The sequence below is a fragment of the Grus americana genome, chromosome 23 (genome assembly GCF_028858705.1).
Source record: "Grus americana isolate bGruAme1 chromosome 23, bGruAme1.mat, whole genome shotgun sequence".
NCBI classification, from domain to species: domain Eukaryota; kingdom Metazoa; phylum Chordata; class Aves; order Gruiformes; family Gruidae; genus Grus; species Grus americana.
The window spans coordinates 414243-430703 of NC_072874.1; the positions used below are offsets into that span (position 1 = coordinate 414243).

At 56.7% G+C, this 16461-nt stretch overlaps 1 protein-coding gene across 3 annotated transcripts; it reads left to right on the forward strand.

Annotated features, from left to right (window-relative positions):
* Window positions 1–799: 799 nt before the first annotated feature.
* On the forward strand, window positions 800–16461 carry TRIT1 (tRNA isopentenyltransferase 1). 3 transcript variants are annotated; one of them, XM_054802670.1, is made up of 12 exons: window positions 800–1047; window positions 7037–7177; window positions 7627–7725; window positions 7940–8088; window positions 8986–9128; window positions 9404–9515; window positions 10078–10190; window positions 11002–11079; window positions 12824–12933; window positions 13270–13397; window positions 14211–14276; window positions 15859–15931. In XM_054802670.1, exons 1-11 carry the CDS (start codon window positions 868–870, stop codon window positions 14248–14250), a joined length of 1293 nt encoding a protein of 430 aa, XP_054658645.1. In that variant the 5' UTR covers window positions 800–867; the 3' UTR covers window positions 14251–14276; window positions 15859–15931. The 3 variants fall into 3 exon arrangements, with proteins under 3 accessions (XP_054658645.1, XP_054658644.1, XP_054658642.1); XM_054802669.1 differs by lacking the exon at window positions 14211–14276 and having other exon boundaries at window positions 15859–16461; XM_054802667.1 differs by lacking the exon at window positions 14211–14276 and having other exon boundaries at window positions 809–1047; window positions 13270–13387; window positions 15859–16461.

Here is a 16461-nt window from a genome sequence, read left to right on the forward strand (position 1 = left end):
AATGCAGATTGCCCTGCTCACACCCTGCTCCTTGAAACTCACCCCCTTGCCCCTCCTACCATGCCCCCCCCCCCCGGTTTTGCGCGGGGCAGCCTCAACTGGCCCAGGGTGCCATGGGCACGATGCCGCCTTCACGCCTGGGCTGGCAAATTTTTAGGACAGTTTCCCCGAGGCAGTGATAATCCCTTTCCCTCCGAGGGGGCCAGCTGCCCGCACCCCTCCCCGGCCCGCAGCCTCCTGCTCCCTGTTGCTATGGCAAAGGATGTGTGTTGCCAGGGAGAGCGGCACGGTGGAGATACCCTCCTCCCGCCGTCGCCATGGCAACCGTCTCCCTGCCTTCCCTCCCCTCTGTTGCCACGGAGACAGTCGCTGGCTCCCCATCTCCCTGTGTTGCCGTGGTGAAGGGGAGGACGAGCCTCCGTGGAGGCTGTGGTTGCCACGGCAACGCGCTCCTCTGTTGCTATGGCAACAGCCCCGCGCCTCATCCTCTTGCCCCGTTGCTATGGTAACAGCATCCTTCCCACCCCGTCCTACCGCCCCTCCCCCAGCCTCCCCAAAAAAGGTGCCACGGGGCAGAACCCCACTCGTGGACACGGCCCGGGTTGGGGGGGCCGGGGAGCCCTGAAGGCGGGGGGTGCCCGGGGGACCTGAAAAGGGGCCGGGGGTGTGGGGATGGGCAGGGCAGGGCCCTGGCACAGGGCAGGGGCAGGGGACAGGGATGGGGAGCCGGGCCGGGGGCGAGGGGAGGGACCCGGGCTGGGGACAGGAACCCCGCCTGGCAGAGGGACACGGGGCGCAGGGCCCGGCCCCGTCCTCCCCGCGGGTGGCCCCGGCCCCGTCCCGCCCCCGTCCCGCCCGCCCGTCCCCATGGCAGCCGCCGGGCCGGGCCGGGCCATGGCGGCGGCCGCGCTCTGCCTGGGCCGGGCCTCGCAGCCGCCGCGGCCGCTGGTGGTGATCCTCGGCGCTACCGGCACCGGCAAGTCGGCGCTGGCGCTGCAGCTCGGGCTGCGCCTCGGCGGAGAGATCGTCAGCGCCGACTCCATGCAGGTACGGCCGGGCCCGGCCTCCGGGGAAGGCCCGGGGAAGGCCGCGGCCGGCCGGGGAAGGCCAGGGATAGGCCCGAGAACCGCGAGACGCCGGGGCCGGGCCTGGAGCTCGGGGAGGGCCGCGCCTGAGCCCGGGGGAGGCCGCGGCGGGGTCTGGGGAATGGGGAAGGCCGGGCCTGGGCCCGGGATCCCCGGTGGCGCCCTGGGCCTGGCTGAGTGTGTCGGGAGGCGGCCTCGCCTGGTACCGGGATGGGGGCAGTGGGGCCTGGTCGGGGCCCGGAGAGCCCCAGCCCCACAGGGCTGCAGGCTGGGCTCCCCCGGGGACTCCAGGCCCCCTGACCGAATGCCCGTGCGGGACAGCCGGGAGGATGGATCCTGCCTGCTGGGTGTGCTCCTAGCCCACGGGCCGGCCTGGCCCTGGTGCCCCTGTCCCGGGGTGATGTCCCTTCCCGTAATGTGTCCCCCAGCCACGGGGCATGGCGTGATTTGCAGCACTGGCAAGCCACGGGCTGTCCCCTCGGCCGCAGGGAGACGTGTACCCCTCTGCCATCGCCGGGACCCGCTGGGTGCCTGCGCTGCGCCTCGCGCCCTGGCTGGGGTACCTGGTGAGGCAGTGGTGCTGGCTGGTGCCGTCCGTCCTTCCAGAGGCTGTTTTATGGACAAAGCGTAAGTGAGGCTTTAACGTGGCAGACAAAGACAAGCGCTCCCCTCCCCGGTCACCCAGCAAAGGGACACTGACACAGGAAAGAGTGTTAAAAATGATACTTGTTACTTGCCAGTGACACTGTCTGTGGTCTCGTCTCTTATTGCAAGCGGCAGCGTGGAATATATCGGTTGTACAGTCAGGGTCAGTAAACACCAAAGAACTGAGCCTCATTTCTTTGGTCCTAATTGTGTTCAGCTACAAGAGCTTTGTCACAACAGGTAAATTTCAGGGATTTTGTTATTGTTTAGCAACATGGTTTCCTTCCTAATCAACACTTTCACTGTTCTTTTTCTATAATGCTTGAACTTTCCATCAAGTTTAATGTTTAACATATAATTATTACACTTTTTAAAAAGGTGTTTTCGACCAGCAGCACCCTTTGCCCTTTGTGCTGCTCAGAGATTGACTCTCGCTGTCCTGTGGCCCCCTCCTGGTTTCCTCTCTGTTTGTGTCCTAGAGAGCTAAATTTAAAACCTCCCTCTCCTGAATTTGGAGCAAGCGATCGGAAAGCTTTAATTTTATGGAATGGTTTCCTTAAGCTCTTGGGGAAAGAGCATTTGATGGCTAAGCTGAGTTGACAAAATCCTGCAGGGGTAAAAACATTCATGCGAGATGTGGAAGCTTTGTCCAGTGCTGCCTGATTGCGGGCAGCTGCCCTCCCGGCTGCCTGGCCCAGCTGATGTGAACCACCAGGCATCGCCGGTGTTGCGAGCCCTTACCGCGTGCTCCCTAACGAAGGATGGGCACTTCCATCTTGCTGTCCTCGAGCCTGGGGTGGAACTGCCTGTGGGCTGGTTTTCTCTGCAGACCCTGTCTGGGCTGGGGTGGCTTTTTTTTCTTTTCTTTGGTTATTCGTGCCCATTTGTGTACTGTGAATGCTGAGGTTCTCCAGCCTTGCGGTGACTGCCAGCCCAGCGGGCTTTGGTATCAGGGAAAAAGGGCTGGTGACTGGAGCGATCCTGTGAACACGAGGCTCCCACTGCAGCCTGAGCTCTACAGATGTGGCTGGAGCCAACTGGCGTGCTGTGGATTCTCATTTCATGCTGGTGGATGTTTTAAAGCGTGTATTTTGTGCTCTGGTTGTTTCAGGGCCCTCTATGGGAATGCAGGCGCTGGGAGGACTTTGGCTGCGGGCACCCAATGGCATCCGGGCTTGAGTGGCTCTTGTCCTCCTTTCCTTTTAATCTCATTCTAGCGTGACTGTGGAGCGAGAGCCGAGCAGCTCTGCTACTTTTATCCCGTAACACGGCATGCTTTCGGCGTGGCCCCTCTGGGCGGTGAGGCGGGGGAGCCCTGCCTCTCCACTGCCCTGGCCGCCTGAAGGCACAGCCTTGAGCAGCGTGTGTCTGCGCCTCCCCCACCACGCTCCACTAACCCCGGTGCCCCGCTTAGGCGGCCGCAGCCAGCCAACTGGATCTGCTTTCTTGCTGGCTTTGTTCCCATGGAATATTGTCTCCTCGCTGCATATCCTTTTGCCTCGCAGAGCTGGCTCCGATGTCCTTGCGGAAGAGTCGCTGGGTTTTAAAAATCCCATTGCTTATTCTCAACTGACAGCTGCCAGCGACCGTGTCGCCCTCAGCCCCCTCTGTCCATTCATCGCTGCGCCCCGTGTGGGCTCCGTGGAGCTCTGACAAATGCTGGCAGTGTTTTGGGCAGCTGCTGGAGCCAGAGCCAGGCTTGGGAAGGGGCCGGGGAGCCCCGAGCCCACCTGTTCCTGCACACAGGCACCCCTCTATCTCCAGGGTGTGTTTGTCATGGCCCTGAGTTGCTGTGGTCAAATTACAGACTTAGCTGCTGCCTGTGTACAGCTCAGGAGCTCCAGTTAATCTAGTGGCCTCTTAATCTTTCTTTTTGTCCTTTCTGTTGCTGTTTGTCATCCCAGTGAATTTCCTTTAGGAATAAGTCATTCCCTGGGAAGCCAGGCGGGGTGAAGCCAGTCCCGCTTCTTCATTCCTGATGGAGCAGTGAGTGCGCAGCGATCCCGGTGCCAGTTTGCTGGAGGGCCCCATCCACTCCCGATCCCACTGTCCCCTCTGGATTTCATACTTCGAAGCGGCAATGCAGTCCTTCTCCAGGGGCTGTTGTAGCACACTGGCTATGTTTGTCAGTGAGTGTGTCAAGTCAGGACATCCTAAGAGCCTTTGCTGACGTCCTTCCCGTGGCAGGGATCAGAGAGGGGAGTGAATTGTGCTCTCCTTGCACCCTAGCTTGGTTTGGGTCCTCCATGTCCCTCTCCAGCTGGGAGATCCTTTGGCCCCTGTGAAGTCTTCAGGCTCTTCCCAGCTGTCGATGCTCGGATGTGTCTGGGGTCCCCATGCTGCACAGCCGTCATGTCACCTTCAATACTGTGGTCCCTGCACTCGCCCTGCCTGTGCCTCTCTAGTGCAGATGGGGACAAAGGGACAGAGTTTGGGATTGTGCATGAAACTGGTGGCAGAGTGAGGGTTTGGGAGAGCCCACCCTTCCTAAGCTGTGGGCTGAGGATCCTCACAGGCACCATTTCCTGAGGATTGCTGGTGCTTGTGTCTCCTGCCTCAGTTTCCCCACATGTTAAAGGAGGAGACAGTGCTGACCTTCCAGCACAGTGCTATGAGCTGTGGGGCTGATCTGCCAGGGGGTTTCAGTGGCAGAGGTGGGAGGATGCCGTCAAGGCTAAGCATCTTTAGTCCCCAGCTTGTATTCGGTGTCTCGGAGGCCTGCTGCTCCAGGCTGCTGCTAATCTGTTTTGGGGCCTTAGAAAGCAACAAAGGCTTATCTGAGCCGCTTGCTGAAAATAGAAATGAGTGTCAGGAGGACGTCTCGGTGCGAGGCCCTGCCGACAGCCAGCTGGTGGAAACCTTCTCTGGGCTTTGCTGGGTGTGTGTAAAAGGCCGCCTTTGTTTCTTCCCAGCCCACACACTGACACTGCATTCCTCCTCTTGTTGCCAGATATTCAGGGAAGCTCTCGGTGTTTAATCTCTGGGAGAACCTTGGGGGATTGGAGCCTCAACTGTAAATGCTGGCTCTGCCCGCGCAGGGCACTGGGAGCTCCTGGCTGCCTCTGAGCCTCCCCGTCAGTCCTCTGTATTGACTGTGATTTCAGGCAGACAAGTGGGAGTCGGAGGAGCTGGAGGGCTGGACTGGCCCTTGCTGGGGGAGAGAAGGCACTGAGCCAAAGCTCGCCGAATTCAAAGGTTTTTTGGTGTCGACTGGAGACCTGCGTTGAATGGTGCTGCTCAGCCCGGGGCTGGGTAATGGAAGGGGATCAATAGGCTGCAGCCAGCCACGGGGCATGTTGGCAGAGAGCTGCCTCTTGGGCCTCTCCTCCTGTCTGCTCAGCGTCCCCTGGAGCCAGCTGGGTTTCTGCAGGGCAGAAAGGAAGAGCATTTGGTTGCCCTCCTGCTCCCCCCTCGCTTCCTACCCGCAGGCGAGCCTTTCTCCGCTGAGGGACTCGGAGCAGGGGCTGGCCCTCGCTCTCCAAGTGGCAAGTGCAAGAGTTAAGCAAGATGGGGAGTGTCTGCCGGGCTGCAGCCGGTTCAGCCGCCCCAGCAGCTCATATAATTGCTCCAGGCAGGGATCGGGCTTCCCTGCTCCACTAACCTCGCATCGTCCCTTGCTGCCGCTCCATGTCTTCTGCCCGTGGGTCACCTCTGTGTCACCTTGTCCTTCTGTCTGGGACCAGGGGAGGCAGTGGGTGGAGGCCGCGCTGCAGCCAGAGGCTGGGCAGCTTCTCAGAGGGGATTAAGGGGAAACGTGTTTCTGGAAGTCTGGCCCTCTGGCTGGGGTGGTTTCTGGGTGATGGAGGAGGAAGTGAGTTCAGCCATTTTCAGTCTCTTCGCCTATCAGGCCAGTTTATCCCAAGCTGGGAGACTGCTCCAAGCGGGGAGGTGTGGAGAGCTAAACACATCCTCCCCGTGACCACAGCACAAAGCAGAGCTTTAGCCACTGCCTGGCACGGAGAGTACTCAGTCCTTGGCATGATGCAGAGCTGGGCTGGACAGAAAGGCTTTATGAGCCCCACTGCGACCGTGTGCCTGCTGCCAGCACCCTTGGGGTACGGGTCCCCACTCTGATCTCTGTTTGTCTGCAGCTCTGCGGAGCCTCGCAGCACCCACTGACAGATGTGCCTGGGGCAGTGCCGGTGCCCAGGGGCGCCCCGTGCTGAGGATGATTGTGTTTGCATGCTGTGGGGAGCAGGGCGAGGAGCCTTCCTCCCTTCTCCTGGGTGAAATATGCTCTCATCTGAAAGGGTTCTGCTCACAGGACCCAGCCAAGCCGTGGGGACAGGACACCAAGATGAGGTGGCTCTGGTACTTGCACTGCCTGGGTCTGCAGGCTGGGCTGTGGTTGTTGCTTTATGCAGCCTGGAGGGTGGATTTGGGCTGTGGCTCAGATGCATGCTGCTGGGATCACTGCTTAGCTCTTTACCAAGGGTTGGTTTGGGTGGCTTTTCTTTCTGCTCTGCTCTTAGCTGTCTAGCTAAGGGCCAGCATCTCTCAGCAGTGCTCTCCCAGGTTGTATATCCCAAACTCAAGATTGAAGACGCACCTCAAAGCAGCAAGATGCTGCTGGTTGCGCTCACCAGTGCCTCCTGGCACCTTGGTACAGGACAGTGCCTCTTTTCCCCTGGGGTCACTGACCTGCACCAGTGTGTTTTGCTCCCCTCTGTACCTGGCTGGCTCGGTGAGAGCAGGCGATATGCCAGGCTTTTAAGGTGTGCATGAGCTGAGACCGTTTGTGTGTGTTTAGGAGGCTCCGTAAAGTTGCATGTTGCATCCAGAGAGATCTTTGTGTGTTATGGGAGGCAGTGGTCCTTGTTCCCAGAAGAGAGTCAGTGCTGTGCTGGGGTGTTTGGAGAGAGGCATGCCTGAGCTTTTAGCTGCAACAGCAGCAGATGAGGAGCCCACAGCTTGGAGGCAGCTGCCCTCTGTGCTTCAGAGCTGGGCTTGCTTGGTTACGTTGACTGGGCTCTGACACCGCTCTCTGATCTCTCGATCAGCCTTTCCATCCCTAACTGCAGGGTTATATTAGACCAGGAAAGCAGTGGTGAGCGGTCACACTCATGGTTCATCTCCCGTGGGCAGGAACAAACACCAGAGAGAGGCAGTTTGGCCCTGGCAGGAGCAGGTGTTGCTGAGATTCCTGCTGCCTTGCCTGAACGGGGCATGTGCCCCTTGCCTGTGCTGCCTGCTTCTCCAGAGACCGGCAAGGGGCTTGGAGGGGTGATAGGGGCAGGCAGCAGCTGTGTGGGGGGGAAGGAGTGGTGGTGATGCAGAGGTGAATGACAGGCTCTTCTCCTCCTCAGGTGTACAAGGGCTTGGATATCATCACGAACAAAGTTTCTCCCCAAGAGCAGCGTCTGTGCAGACACCACATGATCAGCTTTGTGGATCCCCTCGTCTCTAACTACACAGTGGTGGATTTCAGAGACAAAGCCGTGGCTCTGATATCCTTTCATGCTGCAGTCTGCCTGGCTGAGCAGATATGGACTTCCCCCCCTCTGCAACAGAGATCAGTGTTTGCGGCAGCCTTGGACTCTCCACATTGCAACCACCTCCAGTTTTCAGAGGATACTGCTGGCAAGGGGGGCCTGGAGCTGCTTTTACCCAGCTAGTGCTCAGGGCAGCTCCTCCTCAGGGATGGTTGGGGAAGATCTCTGCTGCACCGCAACAGAGATGAACTGGGTATTGCCCTCCCTGGCAGTCCCTGGGTGTCCCTGAGTTTTGGTGGTAGCTGGCACAGTTGGCAGAGGATAGTTAGAGATGAGGGACACCTATAACCCTGTCCTGCAGCCTCACTGGCTCTGTGGGGCTGGAGAGTGGGCCCCAGGCTGTTGCTCCCCACAGCCCTCCCTCCCTGCCATGCATCTCTGCTTACACTCCCTGACTGTGGCACATTGAAGATATCTTTGCCCGAGACAAGATTCCAATTGTTGTGGGAGGAACCAACTACTACATCGAGTCCCTGCTCTGGAAGGTCCTTATCAACACCAAGGTACCATTGGAGGGCTGTGTATAGCTCCAGGAAAGGGTGAGCCCCATGTTCAGGGCAGGCTTCCTGCAGCTGGGCATGATGTTCCCCCTGCTAGAGTGGGGCAAGGAGGACCAAAAGCCCCTCGTTCACCCTGCGGGTCTGGGGGATCATCTTGCTTGTGCTGGCCTTGCACATGGATGAGTGGCTTGACCCAGGGCTGCCTTGTGCCCCACAGGAGAAGGCCAGCACGGCCCCTGGGCTGGTCACCGACAGGAAAATGCAGCTGGAGCAGCTGGACGGTGTCGAGCTCCATCGCCGCCTGAGACAGGTGGATCCAGAGATGGCGGCCAAGCTGCACCCCCACGACAAGCGCAAAATGGCCAGGTGAGCTTGGCGTGCCAGGGGCAGGGTGTGCCAGGGCCCAGCACCCCTTCTTGAGGCAATCATGTGCCTGGGAACACGGCAGGATGGGCTCTCCCATCCCAGGTGGGTGCTCCTAGCCTCTTAGCAAGGTGCTTGGGGACCTTGGAGCACTGATGTTGGGGAGCTCTCTGGGATGTGAGACCTTTGGCCACGGAGCCCCCAGCCTGAACTGCCTTTGAGGACCAGGACAGCCCATTGCTCCTGGCTTGTGCACACTGGGGCTACTCCTGCTGCGGTGCCCCAGCAGCAGGGTTTATCTGGAGCTATTTAAAGAGCAAGCTGCCATGCTGGCTGAGTAACATACCTGAGCTCTGTGGGAACAGCATGACAGCAAGACCAGGCTTGCTGCTTCGACGGGCCCATCCCAGCCAAGCCCTGGCCCAGAGGGAGCAGAACGCCGCCCACCCCATTCGCACGGTGCAGCGGGACAGAGGGTTGGGCACCCTGCGTGGCTTCCTCCACCTCCCTGGCTGGGCTGGGCTGAGCTGGCAGTAATGCTTCGCAGCATCGGCAATGCTGGCCTCTTCCCTGCAGCCCTGCCTGGCTGGAAAGGGCAGGGCTGGAGCCAGAACCCCATCCCCTGCAGGGCTTGTCCCAGTGCCAGGCAGGAGTGGGTGGCTATGCTCTGGGCTCCTTGGGTGCCATCGCTGTGCTCTGCGCTGCATTGCACCCTCAGGACCTGGGTGTGCTCGGGATGCCAGGCACGGGAGGGGGCAGAAACATGCCCTCCCCCTACATGAGAGGGTTGGATTGCAGCAAGTGTCTGTGGTTCCCTTTGGTGGAGCCCCCAGGGCTGCTGGGGAAATGGAAAAGCTCATCCTCACCCAGCCTCTGAGCTCTGTCTGTCTCTGCTTACAGGAGCCTCCAAGTGTTTGAAGAAACAGGGATCCCCCATAGTGAAATCTTGCACCAGCAGCAGGAGGAGGAAGGTGGGGGGCCCTTAGGTGGGCCCCTGAAATACCCACATTCCTGCATCTTGTGGCTCCATGCAGACCAGGCAGGTGAGAGTGGACTCCTGGCTGGCTGAGTGAGGCGATGCAGGATTAGGGCTGACTCCCTGCTCCTGCCCCAGCCTCCTCCCTGAACGAGGCAGCAATTCCTTTGGCATCAGTGGGTGAGACAGAGGACTCGCTCCCCTTGCCTGCTGGGCTCTGCCTTCCTCAGGTGGATTGGGAGGCTGGCAGCACCAAACCGTGACCTGGCACGTTGTCCAGCTGTGGACCTTCCGAAGGCACGGCTCCGAGCGGCTGAGTGTGTCCTGCTCTCCTCCTCCCAGCTCTGGACCAGCGGCTCGAGAAGCGGGTGGATGACATGCTGGCTGCAGGACTGCTGGAGGAGCTGCGGGACTTCCACCGACGCTACAACCAAGAGAAGGTGGCTGAGAACCGGTGGGTGAGAAATCAGCTCCCTTTCTGCTCCCACTCCCACCTGTCAGACCCGTGCAGGGCCCAGAACTACTCTGCCTGCAGTACCTCCAACATACCACTGTTCCTGCAGTGCCTTCTCCTGTGGCAGGGCCAGCAGATGGGACAGGTGTCTGCCTCAGCAGAGAGGTCTGAACCAGCTAGACCCTCCAGCACTTCCTGGCCTTCCCTGCCAGAATCCTTAGACCAGGGTTGGTCAAACAGCAGAGTCCCTGTGGGTCTCAGTGTTGAAGGAATTTTGCCTGGACTTTACCTGCCAAGTGGTGATGTTTCCCCTCAGTAAAAATTGCTTGGTGCTGCTTGAGTGTTCACACAGCAAAGCTGACATGGTGTGGCACTGAAGGCACTGCTCTGTGTTCCTGTGTGTGCCTGGCGTGCCTTGTCCCCTGAGGCCATGGACTTATGTCACCTGGGGAGGTCCCTGCAGGGTGAGACACAGAGAGCTCAGCTATTCTGGGGAGGGTTGAGGTCTCCCACTGTTCCAAAGGAGATGGCCTTGACCTCTACCTCTTGTCTTGTTCTCCAGGCAGGATTACCAGCATGGCATCTTCCAGTCCATTGGCTTCAAGGAGTTCCACGAGTACCTTGTCAGTGAGGGGAACTGCTCGCCCGAGACCAGCGCCCTGCTGCTGCAAAAAGGTGGGAAGAGCACTCTGCGTGCCCTACGTCCCTCAGCCCCACACAGCTCCAGGTGATGCTGCGTGATGGTCTGAACCAAGCTCGAACCTTCGGGCACGTCTTCTTGGGGTTGAGCTGCACCTTTTTCCAATTCAGCCAGCCTAGGGGGGCAGGGACTCCTCAGCACAGCAGAGGTCCCAGGCGGAATCGGTCTGTGTCAAGGAGGGTTCAGTGCAAAGTGGAGATGGAGGCTGAGGAAACCACAGAAACGATAAAAGCCTTGAAAACAAGTCTGGTGCAGAAGGGTCTTGTTGTGTCTGCTCAGGAGATGATTACAGAGGGATACGATAAGTCTGGTACTAAATATTGAAAGGTTGTACGGTGGTAAACCATCCTATGGGCCCACTGCGGGTAGGACGAGGAGTCCTGGGCTCTGTTTGTGCAGGGAAATACTCACTTAGGTGTTACGAGAGCAGTGCAGCCCCTGAAAAGATTGTCCTATCTGCTAAAAGCTTTAGGGGGGTTTTGGGCCCTTTGCACCCAGTGTCCATTCAAGAACATTTGGGACACGTTGTCCAGCCCTTCTGCGCTGCCCCTACGCTCTGCCTGGCAGGGCTTGGCTGCTTTGCTGTGATGACCACTTCTCACTGCTGGCTCGGACACCTCCAGACTGACAGAAATACTTCCCTTAAGTGAGCACCATACCATCCAGCACAAACTTTTGCCCTGTGTGATTTGCTTGCACCGGAGCTGACAGCCTCTTCTCGCTCTGCTCTGAGCTCAGCTTGCAGTGTTGTGCTGACCTTTATTTTTTACTCCCTCTGTTTCAAAGGGATCGAGGCCCTGAAGCAGGTGACTAAGAGATATGCCCGGAGGCAGAACAAGTGGGTCCGAAACCGCTTCCTGAGACGTAAGACCTCTGTTCCTGCCCTGTTCTTGCATCTCTTCTCTTCCCTCCTTGGTGCATCCCCTGCTCCCAGCTCAAGAGAGGAGAGTGGTGGCTCCTGCTTTGGGGCAGCGTGTGTGAGGGGGACGCGAGTCTGGCAGAGATTGATCTTGCCTGGATTCTTCTGGCTGGCCCAGGCTGCCCTGGCTCTGCAAGGGTCTGCTACCAGCCAGATCCCTCCAGGTTCCACCCACCAGGCTCTGCCCTGGTTGCAACCTGAACATGTGGGAAGGAGAGCAGCCGCTCGGTCCTCCTGAGACAGCCCACCCAGCACTGTCCATGTTTATCTTGCCCACAGCCTGCCTGCCCAGACACTCGGGAAGCCAGGTCCTCACTGCTTCCCCTGTACCCCTGCCTGCCTGTCAAGGGAAGCTCTTCTCCTCCCAACAGAAGTGCCATCAGGACCCCAACAGAACAAACAAGCAAAGTCTCAGCCCCGTGGCAGGCAGCAGTAGATGACTATGGCTGCAGCATCCCTGCCACCTATCCTGCCGATGGCAGGGGAGGGGGCATGCAGCTCTGTCCCTCTCCCCAGGCACCCAGACATGCTCCCCGTGCAGGGCGAAAAGCCCAGTTGACAGCTGCCCTCCCGATCAGGAGCAGGGGCCCATTGGCTGGTCTTAGCTCGGGCCCTGCTCACCACAGTGGCAAGGAGCCAGCAGGACTTCCCCATCCCAGCCCCAGCCTTGGAGCCGGGCCAGCAGCAGCAGCTGGGAGCCAGGCACTTGTTGAAAGGTGCTTGGTAGGGGCAAAACAACAATAAAATAAAATAAAACTGATAAAAAAAGGCAGGGAGAAACTCGAGTCAAAAGACGGGCTTTGAACGGGGTGCAAGAGCTTTCCCGGCGCCATGTGCTTGGTGGCTGTGGCTCACCTTTCTGGTGGCAGGTGTGCTTCAGATCAGCCCTGCTTGTTTGGGAGCTTGTTTGTGGTTACAGCGATAAAAAGCAGCACCTGCTGGAGGCTGGCACGCGGCAGCCTTTGATGGCTTTGTCCGAGCGGGACCGTGTGCCCGATGTCTGCAGGCAGGTGAGCCGTGGCAGGGCAGCGACATCGCCGGAGGGAGTGGGCGCTCTCTGATTGCAGCTGTCTTGCCCTGGTTGGGTTGCAGCGAGTACCCCATGCCCTCGTGCCAGGCTGCGGGAGGCCAAAAGGGTGGCTTTGAAACTGTGCCTTGTCAGGTCGAGGCATTAGTAAAGCATCTCCTGCCGTGATCTGCTACTGTGAGCCGGGAGTGTCGGCCCCTGCAGCGGCACAAGCAATTACAGCTCTGGGAACCTGCACCCACAGATTCCTCATCCAGACTCCATGCCTGCATCTCCTTGTAAGCTTTGTGTGATGGCTTTGTGCCTGGATCTAGCTTTTGATGTTCTGTGGCCTCCTGTGGACCGCGGCCGTGATGAAGTGTCTGCTGTTACGATGGGCTGTCAGTGTCCTCATATTTCGTTATGCTGCCCTGAAAGCAGATAACCATGAAGGTGCTTGCTACAGGTCTTAGGTGTTCTTGCTGTTTGCAAGGGTGGTGCCCCCCAAGCTGAGGTTTCTGATAATTTTGGCTCTGGAAAGGCTGGTGCTGTTTGCTTCTGAATGTTAAGGGACAGCTAGATAGGAAGGAGCAGGTCTCCCTGGTCACAGCATAGCCCTGTGGGTGCTAGGACATGATGCTGTGGAGGTTTTGGTGGTGGCCTACCTTTCTGTGTCTCTTTAGGTCCTGGACCCAACGTGCCCCCAGTATATGGGTTGGAGGTGTCTGATCTCTTGCGGTGGGAGGAGGATGTGCTGAAACCTGCTCTGGAGATTGTGGAGAGCTTCATCCAGGTACTGGGTAACTGGAGTGAACACGTGAGCCGTGGCTGAGAAGCCAACTCTTGGTAGTCTCCATAACTTGGCACTTAGTCTCTCCCTTGAGCAGGGCTGTCTGCTTACGTGTCCAGTCTTGGCCTTTCCTCGCAGTGGCAGAGGGTTGTTGTCTAAGCTGAAAATTTCTCCTAATGCCCAGTACTCCGCTTGTCTTGCATGATAAAACTGCAGCATCTGTCCTGCTAACCTTAGTGTCTGCGTATGGCAAGGTCGCATCCCAAAGCCTACCAAAGTGAACACAGCCAAGCAAATTTTCATAGTAGAAACCAATTTGAGACGTTATTTAATCTGCAGGGACGCGAGCCCCCAGCAGAGCCTGTGAAGATGGAGTACGATGTAAATGAGAACAAACGGAGTCATCGCGTGTGTGAGCTCTGTGACAGAGTCATCATCGGAGACAGGGAGTGGGCAGGTAGGATCCGGTGAGGAGAGGAGAGGACCTGGGAGGGAGCACAGCGGGTGCTGTTATGCGGAGGGATGGAGCAAGGCAGTTCTCCGGAGCAGAGCAGCTTCCTTGGCTGTCTCTGCTTGGCGGGATGACCCTCAGCACATGATCGTGGGCTTTCAAGGATTGTTTACAGCCTGTGTATGAAAGCAGCCATTTGCAAGCCCAGAGGGGGTGCAGGAGCTGTGCCACAGCAGCCATCTGTTGGGCTTCTCCCCCTTCCCCGGCACCCAGTAAACACTGCCACTCTCTGCCGTCACGCCAGACGTGGGGATCTATATGTAGCATCAGGCCTCAGAGCTGTCTCTGTTTAGTCAGGGCTGCCAGTCCTGTTCAGCACTTTAGATACTTTGTCAAAAAGCACAGAACGAATCTATTTCTTCTAAAATTTTGTTGTGCAAAATGAAAGTTTCTTAATGTTTTTAATAGCTCAGTTTTGCTCCAATATCTCCTATTTGTGTGTTTGTTGGTTTTTGGTTTTGTTGTTTGGGTTTTTTTAAAAAAAACGTATTCCTAGCTGTAATGGTAATAGAAAGGGATTTTCTATTTTCAATAGACTTACTTTAAAAGAGCTCAGTTGGAATCAGATTAGCGCAGTGAATTTATCTCTGCTGTGAGTCTCATGCTGAGAACCAGAAACAAAAAGTAGTGGAGAAACTGGCTGCAGAAATGAAACTGATAAATCTCCATGTGTTGCCCAAATGCAGTATATGCAGACGCAGTGCAAAGATAAATTTCTCAGGTCATTGGTCATCGGATTTGAACGAGTCGCTTATTCTTATTGATCCAGGGAACTGCTGAAAGCAGAGATGGAAGTTGGCACAGAATAGGAAGCTGCTTGTTGTGAGATCGTTTTGTAAGTGTAATTGTTATTTTAGCCAGTCTCAGCTGTCTCAGCTTGGAGGTGCTTTGAAGGAGCTCTACCTACTCCAGAACTAGAGGACTCTGAAAGTTATCAGGGTCCGTGCCATCCTTCCAGGTCCAGCAAGTTTTGTGACCAAGTGGGAACTCCTCAAGATCCCCTCAAATACCACAGCTGCAACTACATGTCCTCTAGGGATGTCATCCCGAATTCTGATAGGTGATGACAATACCTTTCTCAACCAAGACCAGCTGTTGTTCTCTGCATCCAGATGAATTTGGCTCAAACCCCCAGATGGTGGGAGAAAAATGGTTCAAAAACTGGGTGTTACTTGTAACTGCAAAATTTAAAAGCTCAAAGGGAAGTGAAAACAGCAGTGGGAGCTGAGTCGATCTGCAATCTGGTCTGTTTTCTCAAGTCAAGTTACAGATAGTTCCGGGAACTGTTTCCCTGTACCCCACTGGCTCTGGAAGATTTTAAAATTTTGTCTAATTTTATAATTTGTATGGACTTAAAAGAGCACACCTCCCCAGATAGCAGCAGAAATCAGTGCTTCTTCCAGCCACTGTACGCTTTGGTGTTGCTTGGGACAAATTGTAAGAGCTGTGACTTTACTTCCAGCTGAGGGTGACCCTACAGCATTGTGATAAAGCAGCAGCTTTGCATCTTATTTCATCCTTTGGCAGAAAAGGATGACTTGAAAACACCTGAAGGCCTTGATTCAGTGAGCACGTACCCTTGTTTAATTAAGGCCCTGCTTGAAAAGTTTGCTGCTTTAATTGCTGCTCTGATCTCTTGCAAATAGCAAAACTACCCTGCTAAGATGGTACATTGGTCTGGTTAGACAAAGTGCCTTCTACTTAGATAATACCACTGATATAGGAGGTTTTACTGTCCTTAACTATGTGATTTCGAACAGAAAAGCAGCTCCTGCTGCCCCACTGTATCAGTACAATTTGCATCCCTGGGATTATGCCTCTGTTCCCATCTGACTCCTGCCGAAGTGCTCCCGTAGCTGGAGGCCTTGCCCTGGAGTTATGCAAAAGCATAATTATGCTCGGCTCCATCCCTCTCCGCTCTGTAGATGTAGAGGATATCCCCAATGCTGTGGTGCAGGCATCTAGGCTTACAAATGATCCTGGCTGCGCTCCATGGCACGGCGGAGAGTTGCACAACCTCACCCGCATCCTGCAATGTGCCACCTCTTTGGTAACACTTTCCTTTCTCCCATCCTCCCGGCGTCGTGTCTCAGTTAGGAGCAGGCTTGCTGGGAGAGTTGAGTCCTGACAGTCTGGAGTCTTCTGCATGTACAGAGCCAGGTTTTTTTCCCCTCTCCCAGTCTTCCTGTGGTCAGGAGAAGGCTTGGAAGGGTTGTCCCCCTCTGAGCCCCAATAATTTGGCCTAGAAGCGTCCTGAGAAGTGGCCAGGGCAGGGCTTGGGAGTTCACTTTTCTGTGAGAATGAGTTCTGTGGGAGGATGGGAAGGGAGGGTGCTCTGCACTGCACAGGGGGATCGGGTCGGGCGTTTCCTTCTCCAGTTCGCCCGAGTTAAATGCTCTGTTTGCCTCTTTCTCCAGCTCACACACGATCCAAATCCCACCTGCACCATCTGAAGAAGAGAAGGAAGCTGGAGGCCACCAGCCATGCTGCAGAGACCGAGGGGGACAGTGGGGGCGCAGAGAGCTTGGGTGAGGACAGCAGCTTGCCTTTGCTGTAGGCTGCAGAGCAGCTGGTGAAGAGGAGCAGCCACGCTTCCACCTGCATGGCGAGGAAAGGACTTAGTCCTGGGAGGCCTTGAACCAAACAAGCTGAGTAATTTTTTTCGGGATGAGGCAGGTGTGTAAGTGGCAGCCAAAGGCCGCATCAGATCCTCTTCATGTGGCCTCATCGCGCCATGTTCCCATGCTTCCTCAGCCCTGCCTGGAAAGGGCTGGGCCCCAGGGCAAGGCTGCTGGGAGCATTCTCCCATGCCAAGCATTAATTCCTGCCAGAGACGCAGCATTATCCTTGGAATGGTTGAGCCGATGCTGCTGGCGTGCGAACGTGTCGTTCTCAGAGACAGAAATACCCTGCACTCCTCCGGCTTGGCCAGGAGTGCAACTCCCTGAGTGATCTCTTACTGCCTTTATTGTGGAGAGGATTTTTTTTTTCTTTTATATGGAAATAAAGTTTCAAGATTA

Excerpts from the sequence above, each read along its gene's own strand:
- TRIT1 (XM_054802667.1), top strand. The coding sequence starts at position 868 with ATGGCAGCCGCCGGGCCGGGCCGGGCCATGGCGGCGGCCGCGCTCTGC. Across the intron at positions 7,726-7,939 it reads AGGTCCTTATCAACACCAAG|GAGAAGGCCAGCACGGCCCC; the intron begins GTACCATTGGAG and ends TGTGCCCCACAG. Across the intron at positions 11,080-12,823 it reads CCGAAACCGCTTCCTGAGAC|GTCCTGGACCCAACGTGCCC; the intron begins GTAAGACCTCTG and ends GTGTCTCTTTAG.